The sequence below is a fragment of the Echiichthys vipera genome (assembly GCF_963691815.1).
Source record: "Echiichthys vipera genome assembly, chromosome: 10".
Taxonomy (NCBI): domain Eukaryota; kingdom Metazoa; phylum Chordata; class Actinopteri; order Perciformes; family Trachinidae; genus Echiichthys; species Echiichthys vipera.
Genome location: NC_139835.1, coordinates 32322867 through 32335819, shown reverse-complemented (window position 1 = coordinate 32335819; position 12953 = coordinate 32322867). Strand labels below are relative to the sequence as shown.

At 44.7% G+C, this 12953-nt stretch overlaps 3 protein-coding genes across 3 annotated transcripts; all 3 read left to right on the top strand.

The window, feature by feature from the left end:
- Nucleotides 1-1552: 1552 nt before the first annotated feature.
- LOC310952584 (gamma-crystallin M3-like) lies at nt 1553-2298 on the top strand (the record flags this gene model as incomplete). Its single annotated transcript, XM_083921232.1, has 3 exons — nt 1553-1585; nt 1683-1925; nt 2020-2298. 3 exons carry the CDS (start codon nt 1553-1555, stop codon nt 2296-2298), a joined length of 555 nt encoding a protein of 184 aa, XP_083777358.1.
- A 4316-nt stretch (nt 2299-6614) lies between these two features.
- Nucleotides 6615-8328, top strand: LOC310952589 (gamma-crystallin M3-like; the record flags this gene model as incomplete). The annotated part of the gene is made up of 3 exons (XM_083921237.1): nt 6615-6647; nt 6748-6990; nt 8050-8328. The coding sequence occupies 3 exons, from the start codon at nt 6615-6617 to the stop codon at nt 8326-8328; spliced, it is 555 nt and encodes a 184-aa protein (XP_083777363.1).
- Nucleotides 8329-11699: 3371 nt separating this feature from the next.
- Nucleotides 11700-12444, top strand: LOC310952585 (gamma-crystallin M3-like; the record flags this gene model as incomplete). Its single annotated transcript, XM_083921233.1, has 3 exons — nt 11700-11732; nt 11827-12069; nt 12166-12444. The coding sequence occupies 3 exons, from the start codon at nt 11700-11702 to the stop codon at nt 12442-12444; spliced, it is 555 nt and encodes a 184-aa protein (XP_083777359.1).
- Between the last annotated feature and the right edge of the window lie 509 nt (nt 12445-12953).

The window sequence follows — 12953 nt, the reverse complement described above, 5'->3', positions numbered from 1 at the left end:
ACACTCAATCGCTTACAGTGGGGATGTAAAGTATAAGAAATGCAGTTTACAGCAGTCTGGGGTCACGGTTCGTTTGCTTTTTCATTATAACAGTTAAACCAAGAAAATTATAGAAGAAAAACTATAAAATTGATTTTAATTTACGTGGAATATTCATTCATCTTCAGCTTCTTGTCCCTGTCGGGGTCTCGGGGGGGCTGAGGCGGGGTCCCCCCCTGGACAGGACGCCAGTCTATCACAGGACACATAGAGACGAACAGAGACAGACAACCATTCACACCTACGGGTGATTTAGAGTCATCAATGAACCCAACACCTGCACGTCTTTGGACTGTGGGAGGAAACCGGAGAACCCGGAGAAAACCCACGCAGACACGGGGAGAACATGCTAACTCCACACAGAAGGGCCCCAGCAGGGATTCAAACCAGGAACCCTCTCGCTGTGAGGCCACAGTGCTAACCACCAACCCACTGTGTCGCCCCGCTGTCAGATTCAATTCAATTCAATTTTATTTATAGTACCAAATCATAACAAAAGTTATCTCAGGACACTTTACAGAGCAGGTAAAGACCACGCTCTTATTTATGATTTACAGAGACCAGATTAGATGAGGTGATTATACTGTAGAGTCAAAAACACTCATAAATCAGCGACAGAGACATAAAAGACTACAACTTTGCTCCCTGACCAATCAAAGATGGCCGTCTGTTATGATCTGGGTGATGTTTCTATGAGCAACGAGCTGCTCCGGACCGACGACCAGGAAAAAGAACGTATATAAATGAAGAACGACTGATGTCCGAAGCCGTGTGTCTGATACTGGCTATCTTTGGTTTGGAAAAGCCTGAACACATAAATGAACTCTGAGCCGTGACCTTTGATGTCTAATGTTAACAATACTTGCTTTTGCTCCATAACTTGGATCCTTTCCTAAATGCATTGGTTTGGTCCTTGGCCTGTTTACACCCTTTCCCCACATTTCATGACAATCAGTCGCTTTTCTATTAACACAACATTCTGAATGTGTCCCTGTTCGTTTCCTGTTGCAGTGTATGTGAAGGACATCAGCTGATGAGGTTCAAAGCATTGATTTCTATTGAAAAAGTCCATAATGCTGCTTTTTAATAGACAAACAAACTTAGCTGAAACCATGCCCTCCTTGGCAGAGGTGAAAATAACCTTTCCTCTGTTTCACAGTCCCACTGAGCAACACCACTTTCTCTCCACTTCACCATGTTCACATGTCTGTGCTCCTATTGGTCGACACCACGAACCCTGTTGAAATTGTCATGTGTCAACTCTGCCAGAGAAGGTCCTTTTGTTGGGACATCATGGGGCGTCACTGACGCAGCATCAATTGTCATACTGAACGTACCCAGTCCCTGAAAATGTACATAACCTCTGCATTGTTGGCTTCTGTAGCAGGTTGCTGAGTAAGGGGGTTCTCTGAGGGGGAGGGGCGTTCATTCTTTACGTTTGGTCAGGTATAAAAGGAAAGGGTTAAACCAGGTAGGAAGGCAGTTCAGGAGCAACAGCACATCCACAGCTGACATGAGCAACACCGGCATGAACATGAGGGGCAAGGTACCATTACACACATTTCTCTAATCCACAGAAACGACTGTTTACTAAATGACATCATTTTCACCCTAATGCTTTTTTCCAAACCAACTATTTTCAGATCACCTTCTACGAGGAGAGGAACTTCCAGGGTCGCTCCTATGAGTGCATGAGCGACTGCTCTGACATGACCTCCTACCTGAGCAGGTGTCAGTCCTGCAGGGTGGAGAGCGGCTGCTTCATGGTCTACGACCGCACCAACTTCATGGGAAACCAGTACTACATGAGGAGGGGCGAGTACGCCGACCACATGAGCATGATGGGAATGAGGGACTGCATCAAGTCTTGCCGTATGATCCCCATGGTAGGTATAAACCAGCATCTGGCATACTACGAGTGACAACCCCCAAAAAACCTGATATTAAGTCAATCATTTGTTTTGATTCTCCAAAAAACAGCACAGAGGTCAGTTCAGGATGAAGATCTACGAGAGGGAGAACTTCGGAGGTCAGAGTCACGAGCTGATGGACGACTGTGACAACATCATGGAGCGTTACCGTATGTCCGACTGCATGTCCTGTCAGGTGATGGACGGCCACTGGCTGATGTACGAGCAGCCCCAGTTCAGAGGCAGGATGATGTACCTGAGGCCCGGAGAGTACAGGAGCTTCAGGGAGATGGGCATGAGCGGCCAGAGGTTCATGAGCATGAGGCGCATCACCGACTCCTGCAACTAAATGTTCACCAAATGTATCAAATGCCATTAAATAAATAAGTTCTGCACTACTTTAACTTCTGTCAAGCTTATTGTTCCACTGTCAAAATGTCACTCTTCATTCCACAGTTTAACCCACCAGACAAAGGCTCATAACTGATCTTGAAAGAAAGAAGTCTGATATTCTGATAAGAAGTTTCAAACATTGCACACTATGAATGATTAAAGTGCCCGCTCAGACGTGTAAAGAGCCCGGGCAATGAAACCTTCTCTACTTCCATCGCCCTCGCTGGGACAAAGCCCATCTTTGCAGTCATCCTTCATTTTGATCTCAACGACACACCTGTAACCTCTCCTGGCTGGATCTTGCATGGTTGCATATCAGAGCGGCAACATCTTCCTGCAGACAAATAAATATAAACACCTGGAAAAACACCCCAAACCTCCTTTTCTTTCAGTTCCCACTAAAATCGTCTCCGGGACGCCGTGTTTCCTTGATGACACAGACGAACAAGGTGCAAACTATACCAGCGTCACTGTCACAGCTGATGAAATCTATTTAGTTTTACAAAATCCAGTGTGTGCACATCATCACATTCGTTTATTAATAACCTACTTGCAGATGTTGCTAAGTATGCAAATGACTCCTTTACTGATGCACCCTAAGTGTGTGAAGGAGAGGTACCGCAGGTCCTTCCTTCCTGCTGCTGTCAGACTTTACAATCAGCACTGCTCCCAACAGACTACTGACCTCATCCTGTACCCTGCACTGTGCAACATGCCTGTACTATGGGCACTTCTGCTTTTTGCACTATTTGGACTTATTTAATCATATTTATTCACTCCATATCACATTATTACAAACAAACAAAACAAGAACAACTGCACTACATCATGTGAATATGTACATATGTCTATTTCTATTTCTTCCCTTTTTAAATTTAACTTTGTTGCTTATTTTTGTTATTTTTTATCTTATTTTGTAATATTCTGTTGCTGCTGTGACAAAAGAATTTCCCCGTCTGCGGGACATTAAAGGTTTTCTGCTTCTGATTCTGAATTATTACAGTGGCGTCTAAAGTATTTAGACGTTTCAAACCCTGTGTGAACACCTTTACGACAAGAAGAAGAAAAAGAAGAAGAAGAAGAAGAAGAAGAATTCCTTTATTCGTCCCGCAACGGGGAAATTAAATTTTCACTCTATTTATTCATTTTACACACACACACACACACACACACACACACACACGCACAGACAGGACCTATATACATGCAATCAATGGAGAGATGTTAGAGCGAGGGGGCTGCCAGTGACCGGCGCCCGAGCAGTTGGGGGTTAGGTGCCTTGCTCAACAGCACCTCAACAGTGCCCAGGAGATTAACTGGCACCTCTCCAGCCATCAGTCCACGCTCTAATCATGGTCCACACAGGGACTCGAACCAGCGACCCTCCAGTTCCCAGCCAAGTCACCAATGGACTGAACTACTGGTGCCTCGAACTTTAAAAACATCTGATCAGAGGCAAAGCTACTGTTAGCTCACGTCGAAGCTAACACCAGCCATTTACTAAGCTAGTGCTAACTAATGATGCTACTTTGAGATGTTATACATGAAATACTATTCTAGTTACGTCGTCTCTCGTTAACCAGTTCACTTAAATCCTGGTTAGCTTAAATGCTGGATAACTCCGGTTAATATGGTTCAGTATTTTGTTCCCAGCTACAATCGTTTGATGTAACGTTAGCGGTGATGAACCGGCTCCATCCCCAAACTAATGTAAGCGAGGCTCATGTGGGTATGACGGTATTCGGCGCTATTTGCCAAATGAAACTGGTGGAAAGAACCAGGCTCCTCATGAAGAATAATACACATTAAGGGCCATAACATACACCTACAATAGGCTATTGTTGAATTACACCGGACTCTTCTGTTTCCATGTCAAAGGAACATCGAGAGTGTTTTAACAAAAGCATCCGAACTTCTCAGGTCTTCCTTCTTTAACAGGGAAACTCCATAAAGTTGGGGTGTAGACACAAAATCACACTGCAGTCTGGGGACACGGCTCATTATGGTTGGTTTTAACTGTAAAAACAAGAAAATGCAAGGTATGAAATAAGTCTGTGAATGTTCTCATTCGTCCAGGTCGTCGTTCTCCTCAAAGCAATTTCAGTCAAAAACAACTGGACTGGTTGTTTGTCAGGAAGACGTTTCACCTCTGATCCAAGAGGCTTCATCAGTTCATGTACGCATCTGACCAGGACCAGGACCAGGACCAGGACCAGGACCAGGACCAGGACCAGGCTGGGACTGGACCAGGACCAGGACCAGGACCAGGACCAGGACCAGGACCAGGACCAGGACCAGGCTGGGACCAGGACCAGGACCAGGACCAGGACCAGGCTGGGACTGGTCCAACTAACTGGTGTGAGATCCAGGTATTTAACCTCTCACAAGGCCGATGATGTCACTGAAACCCTTTGTGCTCCAAGTGCCCACGCCCGTCGTTAGAGTGACAGTCGTTGGTGGGCAGTTGGTTTCGACGTCGTTAGTGCTCTATTGAGTCTGAACGACAGTCGTTGGGGTCACCCGGGCCATGTGTGAACAGTTGTCCTTTGAGGTTAGATTGTTGAATCTCCTGGGAAGGGATGAAAGGGCGGCATTGTAAATTGGAGATAAGTGGTGTCTCAGACCCCCTCCTCTGTTTAGCGATGGTTTCTCCACTTTTACATAGATGGCTTCTTTTACTCCTCTTTCGAACCTTCTGTCCTCTCTGTCCAAGATTTGGACATTGCTGTCATCAAAGGAGTGGGCTTTCTCCTTGAGGTGTAAGTGGACAGCCGAGTCCAAGGTATGAAATGTATTTATTTGAAATATGTAAATGGCAAAATCTCTGTTTAAAGTGAAACTAACATCGTCAGTTGATCTTCAAAAGCAAATCACGCACCTGAAGAAGATCTTTGTCACTGACTGTATTTGATAAGGTTTTAATACGTTTGATGAATATCTTTCTGTTGTTGGATCTACTTCAACTCCTGTCATCACACTACACTATTTTTATCTGTGGGATATATATTTTTGGCAGATTAGACAATCATACTATTATATATACTTCATCTCATCTTCAGCCTCTTATCTGGGGTTGGGTCGCGAAGCAGCTCCAGCCTCTGATCCTGGATCAGGTCTCAGGGGGAGCAGCTCCAGCCTCTGATCCTGGATCAGGTCTCAGGGGCAGCAGCTCCAGCCTCTGATCCTGGATCAGGTCTCAGGGGCAGCAGCTCCAGCCTCTGGTCCTGGGTCAGGTCTCGGGCGCAGCAGCTCCAGCAGGGACCCCAAACTTCCCTTTCCCGGGCCACATTAACCAGCTCTAACTGGGGGATCCTGAGGCGTTCCCAGGCCAGTGTGGAGATCTAATCTCTCCACCTGGTCCTGGGTCTTCCCCGAGGCCTCCTCCCAGCTGGACGTGCCTGGAACACCTCCCTAGGGAGGCGCCCAGGGTTCATCCAGACCAGATGATCCTGAACCACCTCAACTGGCTCCTTTCAACACAAAGGAGCAGCAGCTCTACTCCGAGTTCCTCACGGATGCTGAACTTCTCACCTGTATGTTGTACTTTCTAAAAGTGAGCCATGAGACACAACAGCCTTCCAGATTGTCCCTGATCAGTTAAAGATCTTTGCATCCATCTTTCATGACCTGCGATGTTTTCAGGAATGAGTTGCAGGGGACGGACTTCCATAGACAAGAATGTGAACGAAGGCGTTTGATGCTGGTGATCTTGTGTTCGGAAAAGCCCCAAAAAAGAAATTAACAGGTAGGACACGTTTAGAGCGCAGAGCTTCGTCAAGGGCACGCAGGGCAGGGTTTTCTGTTTTCTTGGTCCAAATTACTGTAAAACCAAGTTTCATTAAATCAGGCCAGTACTTTTCCCTCACTCTGCTAACAAACTGTAGCCAACACAAAACCCTCCTTGTCAGAGATAAACCCGCCTGACTTTTCTTCTGTTTCACGATTCCACCTTCAACATCATTGCCCTTCACTAGGTTACAGTTCTGTGCTCCTGTTGGTGGAATTAGTCAAACACACACACTGGGACAGAAAGTCTTTTTGTCCGGACATCATGGAGCGTCACAGATGCAGCGTCAGTTGTTGTCCAGTACGTACCCAGGCCCTGAAAAATGTACATAACCTCTGCATTGTTGGCTTCTGTAGCAGGTTGCTGAGTAAGGGGGTTCTCTGAGGGGGAGGGGCGTTCATTCTTTACGTTTGGTCAGGTATAAAAGGAAAGGGTTAAACCAGGTAGGAAGGCAGTTCAGGAGCAACAGCACATCCACAGCTGACATGAGCAACACCGGCATGAACATGAGGGGCAAGGTACCATTACACACATTTTTCTAATCCACAGAAACGACTGTTTACTAAATGACATCATCATTTTCACCCTGATGCTTTTTTCCAAACCAACTATTTTCAGATCACCTTCTACGAGGAGAGGAACTTCCAGGGTCGCTCCTATGAGTGCATGAGCGACTGCTCTGACATGACCTCCTACCTGAGCAGGTGTCAGTCCTGCAGGGTGGAGAGCGGCTGCTTCATGGTCTACGACCGCACCAACTTCATGGGAAACCAGTACTACATGAGGAGGGGCGAGTACACGGACTCCATGAGCATGATGGGAATGAGGGACTGCATCAAGTCTTGCCGTATGATCCCCATGGTAGGTTTAACACAGCATCAGTTGCACAATGATTGCACTAAATAGTATAACGCACTACATAGCCCAGTACTAGGACAGGGACTACTTTGTGTCTGTAGGTAATTAGGCAGCTGAGCGGGCAAAAATGACATGTGGAGTCCCCCAAGGCTCCATTCTGGGGTCTCTTCTGTTTAATATCGACATGCTTTCACTGGCTCAGAGCATGAAAAACAACAAAATATTTTACCATAGCTAGAGAGACAACACACAGATCTGTATATCTATATCACACAAGTGGACTATGGTCCAATACAAGCTTTGAGTAGATGCATTGAGCAAATCGACGATTAGATGGAGAAATTAAACAAAGAAAAACTATTATTTTTGGAGCCAAAGAAGAATGATCCTAGGTTAGCATCCAAGTTTAAAAGGTAATGCTGAAAACCACAAACCAAGTCAGAAACTTAGGTGTAGCCATGGACTCAGACCTGAACTCCAGCCACAAAATCAGCCTGCTATCACCTTAAGAACACATCAAGGATTAAAGGACTTACGTGTCAGCAGGATGTAGAAAAACTTGTCCGTGCATTTGTCTTCAGCAGGCTCGACCGCTGTAACAGAGTCTTTACACGTCGCCCTGAAACGTCGATCAGACAGCTGTAGTTATTCCAGAACGCTGCTGCTCGAGTTCTCACTAAGACCAGAAAAGTCGCTCATATCGCTCCAGTCCTCAGATCTTTACACTGGCCTCCCGTCTGCCAATAGATTTAAAAATACTACTGTTGGTTTAAAGAGCACTGAATCGTTTAGGACCAAATTACATTTCTGCTTAGCTACGAACCATCCCGACCTCTCAGATCGTCTGTAACTACAACTGGAAATTCATTTTCAGAAATGTTCTGACCTTTTTCCTTCAATTTATGTGATTTAAATGTCATTCCAAGTGTTTCTTTTCAACACTTTTAATGTTCTGTGTGAAGCACTTTGAATTGCCCTGTTCATAAACTTGACTTGACTTGGCATCCTCCACAAAACCTGATATTAAGTCAATCATTTGCTTTGATTCTCTCCAAAAAACAGCACAGAGGTCAGTTCAGGATGAAGATCTACGAGAGGGAGAACTTCGGAGGTCAGAGTCACGAGCTGATGGACGACTGTGACAACATCCAGGACCGCTACCGTATGTCCGACTGCATGTCCTGTCAGGTGATGGACGGCCACTGGCTGATGTACGAGCAGCCCAGCTTCAGAGGCAGGATGATGTACCTGAGGCCCGGAGAGTACAGGAGCTTCAGGGAGATGGGCATGAGCGGCCAGAGGTTCATGAGCATGAGGCGCATCAACGACTCCTGCAACTAAATGTTCACTGAATGTATCAAATGCCATTAAATAAATAAATTCTGCACTGTTATAATTCGTTTCAAGTTAATTATCAAACTGTCACAATGACAAAAATACTTAAATATATCAGCTGTCAACAGACAAAGGGAGCCAGTGGATCAGTCACGGTCACGGGGGCGTTTGATAAAAAAAAGTTGAGAATCACTGTTCTACAACAATTCCTTAACATTGCACGATACTGTCGTGTTCTATTTCTATTTCTTAAAGTTTAAAAACTTTATTATAAAAACAGCCAAGAACATTTTGCTCTCTGGGGTCAGAAACCTCAGTCGTCCTGATTTTCAGCCGAGCTGTTGCTGCAACAAACGAGCCAGAAAGAGGCAGAAGATCCTCTTCACAAAGGATTTATACAGCGATAAAGTTCAATGTTAAAGTTCTAGTTTTAACCTGGAGCTCATCTGCAACATCCTTTAATCATGCCATCTGTGTTAAAGTGATAGTGTGAAAGCATGCTACATCATTTTAATACAACTTCTACATGTGCACAGTGAATAATTTCAAAACTTCAATTATATTGTGACAGAAATAAACTCTCCATGCTTAAAAATCCCCACAATACTAAAAAAAATACACAATTAATTAAAAATCTGAATATTTAACTTTCAAAGCAAGGGAAGAATTATATTCATAAGTGTTGTTAAAAGTGTGTTTGTTAGCAAAATAAGCTTCTTGCAGGTGTTGCTACGGTGTCACTCTATTGCTTGGTGGGTAAAGTAAATTTACAGGTTTCTAATCCTGAGTAAACACCTGTACTGTATAAAAGATGGAAGGAGCTTCAGACCTCAGGAATCATCTGATCAGAGGATCGGGATTTGGATGTAGCTAACGTTAGCCACCAAGGCCAGCTAATGTTATGTTTTGACCAAAGTTTGTTTTAACAAGTCATTACAATGAAACTGCTCAGAATCAGAAATTATTCCTGACACCAAAAACTAAATATACCTGGGATTTATAAATATAATCCAGCGTGGCTGGAAAGTGAAAGTTTTAACGACTGGATTTGCCAAACAACCCTCATCGTTATGAGAAGACGTAAAAAGTTTTAATGTTGATTGTGTGTGAGACATCCCTGAAGAGTCAGTAAGGGCCGCCTCCCACTGTGCCTCCGTCCCGTGCCCCGTGCTTTAGGGTCCTTGTCCCCCCCTCCAGGCCCGTTTGTACTCACACTACCTGGGCCTCGGAGAATGCTTCTTGCTGCCTATACGTCATCACGCCGTAACACGTCACACGCATTGATGACGTCATGGCGATGCGTAGCTTTGTTTCCAGATCTTTCCGTAGACCTCGGAGTTTTTGTGCGTCTTGTCGACTGTTTTTGAATCTTTTCATCGACCAAGTCTGCAGTAAACACTCCAAAGCCCACCTCTCCCAAACGGACCGTGGACGGCCAGCTGGCCGCAGTTATGCGCGGAGCGGTTGCACTCACACTGCTTAAACGCACTAGGCTTTAGCCGAAAAACCTGTTTTGGCCCGGTGCGGAAGGAAAGTCTGAGTGCGCCCTTAGAGACTTCTTCAGGCCTCAATCGATAAGAAATAAACTGGTAAGAAAGTAGTTTATCATCCAACGTTGGAGAGGATGATCTGATAACTGATTAATGAATATTAAGTAATTAGTAAGTCCTCTGGCGGCCTAGCTAGCTACCAGGCGTGTGGATTTGTGGTGTTGAAACTTCTACTAAGGCAAAGCAACTTTATTTATAAAGCACTTTTCAAACACAGGCAGACTCAAAGTGCTTCACAGCAACATGTCATGAATTCAAATGCATCGCAGAGACAAAGAGAATAAAAACACAGACAATAATAAAAACAGTGCGGACGTTAAAAGTGCAGAGATTCAGCAGAAAGCTGAGGTGAACATAAAAGTGTTCAGAGTCGGTGACCGGAAGTTGATTCCAGCTGTTTGTTGCATAATGACTGAAAGATGCTTTCCCTTGATTTGAGTTCACTCTGCGAACCTCAGAGGATCTTAGTGATCTAAAGGCTGATGCAGTGGGAGCAGGTCAGTGATGTACCTCGGCCCTGGACCGTGTAGTGATTCATACGTGAGCACGAGGATTATGAACGTACAGGAAGCCGGTGTAATGATTTCAGAGCTGGTGTAATGTGCTCACGTTTTGGTCTTTGTAAGCAGGAGAGAAGCATGCTGATGTGTTGGATCTTTTTTAACTTTTATCTTTCTCTGAATGTTATTAAAGAGCTGGCTGCTATAGGGAGTCAGGGGCTTGCTAACAAAGTACACGCAAGCTAGCTGCATCAACGTACAGTTAAAGTAAAGCATACAAGCACTTAATTAACTCATGGAACTGTTTTGTCGTCACGAAGTGAAGCGGCCGTCACAGAACTACAGCTGATAATAACTTTAAAGTGACAGTGAGAGTGTGAGGGAGTGTGACCTGACCTTTGTGTCACAATAACAGTTTAAGAAGTGTGTCGATCAGATATCCATGAGTTTGGTCGTACATCCGTTCACAGATCACCTTGCATACTACTGATCAACCAGCATAACACTTTGTGTGCACGTGTAAGACTGCTGAAGGACCTCCAGTGGTTGTGTTGATGCAATTTAAAGAACGTTTTATTAACAGCTCTGTTTTATATCGACTGCTGACCCCTGACAATGTAACATCACTAGTTTGGGAGAAGACCTTGATCACATCATTTGTTTATGTTGAATAAAATGAATTTGTAAATGAATTATTTGCTTTGAGTGAAGTCATTGTAATAACTTGTATGTTCTTTTGGATTACTGAGGAATTCAGCAGTTGTGGTTCGGTGTTTTGTTCCTGACTACAATGATGAAGCATTGTGACTTTGTTAAAAGGTGCCGGGCATCTCTGGCTTATTCTATGAACTCTCTCTGTGCTTTTGTTGTCATAGATTCTTTCCATGACTCAGCGCAGACACTTGACAGACTACACGCTCTCCCAGTTCTGCCTAGCAACTACAAAATCATTTCTCTTCATCATGTTTGGTTCTGTGCGTCTTTTGGTCAATGCTGTTACAGACAAGAAATCTCTTTTTTGGTGAGAGAATGAAAAACACATATTACAAAAGATCATATCATGATATATTATCATTAACATATGAAATTACTTTTATCAGCACTGAGTTTTTTGACTCTCCCTCATCCCTAGTTTCCATCCATTGTTGGACCCAGTCCCTGAAAATGTACATAACCTCTGCATTGTTGGCTTCTGTAGCAGGTTGCTGAGTAAGGGGGTTCTCTGAGGGGGAGGGGCGTTCATTCTTTACGTTTGGTCAGGTATAAAAGGAAAGGGTTAAACCAGGTAGGAAGGCAGTTCAGGAGCAACAGCACATCCACAGCTGACATGAGCAACACCGGCATGAACATGAGGGGCAAGGTACCATTACACACATTTTTCTAATCCACAGAAACGACTGTTTACTAAATGACATCATCAAATTCACCTTTTCATTACAATGAACTATTTTCAGATCACCTTCTACGAGGAGAGGAACTTCCAGGGTCGCTCCTATGAGTGCATGAGCGACTGCTCTGACATGTCCTCCTACCTGAGCAGGTGTCAGTCCTGCAGGGTGGAGAGCGGCTGCTTCATGGTCTACGACCGCACCAACTTCATGGGAAACCAGTACTACATGAGGAGGGGCGAGTACTCCGACTACATGAGCATGATGGGAATGAGGGACAGCATCAAGTCTTGCCGTATGATCCCCATGGTAGGTATAAAGCAGCATCAGGCATACTACGAGTGACAACCCCCAAAAAACCTGATATTAAGTCAATCATTTGTTTTGATTCTCTCCAAAAAACAGCACAGAGGTCAGTTCAGGATGAAGATCTACGAGAGGGAGAACTTCGGAGGTCAGAGTCACGAGCTGATGGACGACTGTGACAACATCATGGACCGTTACCGTATGTCCGACTGCATGTCCTCTCAAGTGATGGACGGCCACTGGCTGATGTACGAGCAGCCCCACTTCAGAGGCAGGATGATGTACCTGAGGCCCGGAGAGTACAGGAGCTTCAGGGAGATGGGCATGAGCACCCAGAGGTTCATGAGCATGAGGCGCATCACCGACTCCTGCAACTAAATGTTCTTCAATTGTTCACTGAATGTATCAAATGACAATAAAGAATTTAATTCTGCACATTTGTGTAATTGTCAAACTGTAAAAAATAAGTATATGCACAGGTTTCTAACCCTGAGTAAACATCTGTATGGTACGAAAGATTGAAGGGGCATCAGACTTTGAAAGACTCCTCCAGGTAATAGTGACTAAGATTTGTTCAGAGCATTTCCCTAAAAGGAAAGTCAATACAATAAGCTACAATACTTCAATGGGGCAACTCAACAGGATGGACACAGCGGTAACGGCTAGGACAATGGACTCACAGATAACCAGACGGCTCAACCAAACAACGTTAACTGGGGAGGTCATGAAAGTAACGTGTCACTGCAGAAAGACCTGCAAGAACACAAAAGGCCTTAAAATACACGAAGGCAGGACCAAATGCGTAAAGGAGGGGTCACAGATGCAGCGCACAGCGGTGGCACCTGGTGAGACGCAGGAGAGCTCCAGACAGAAAGAACCCCATAGCC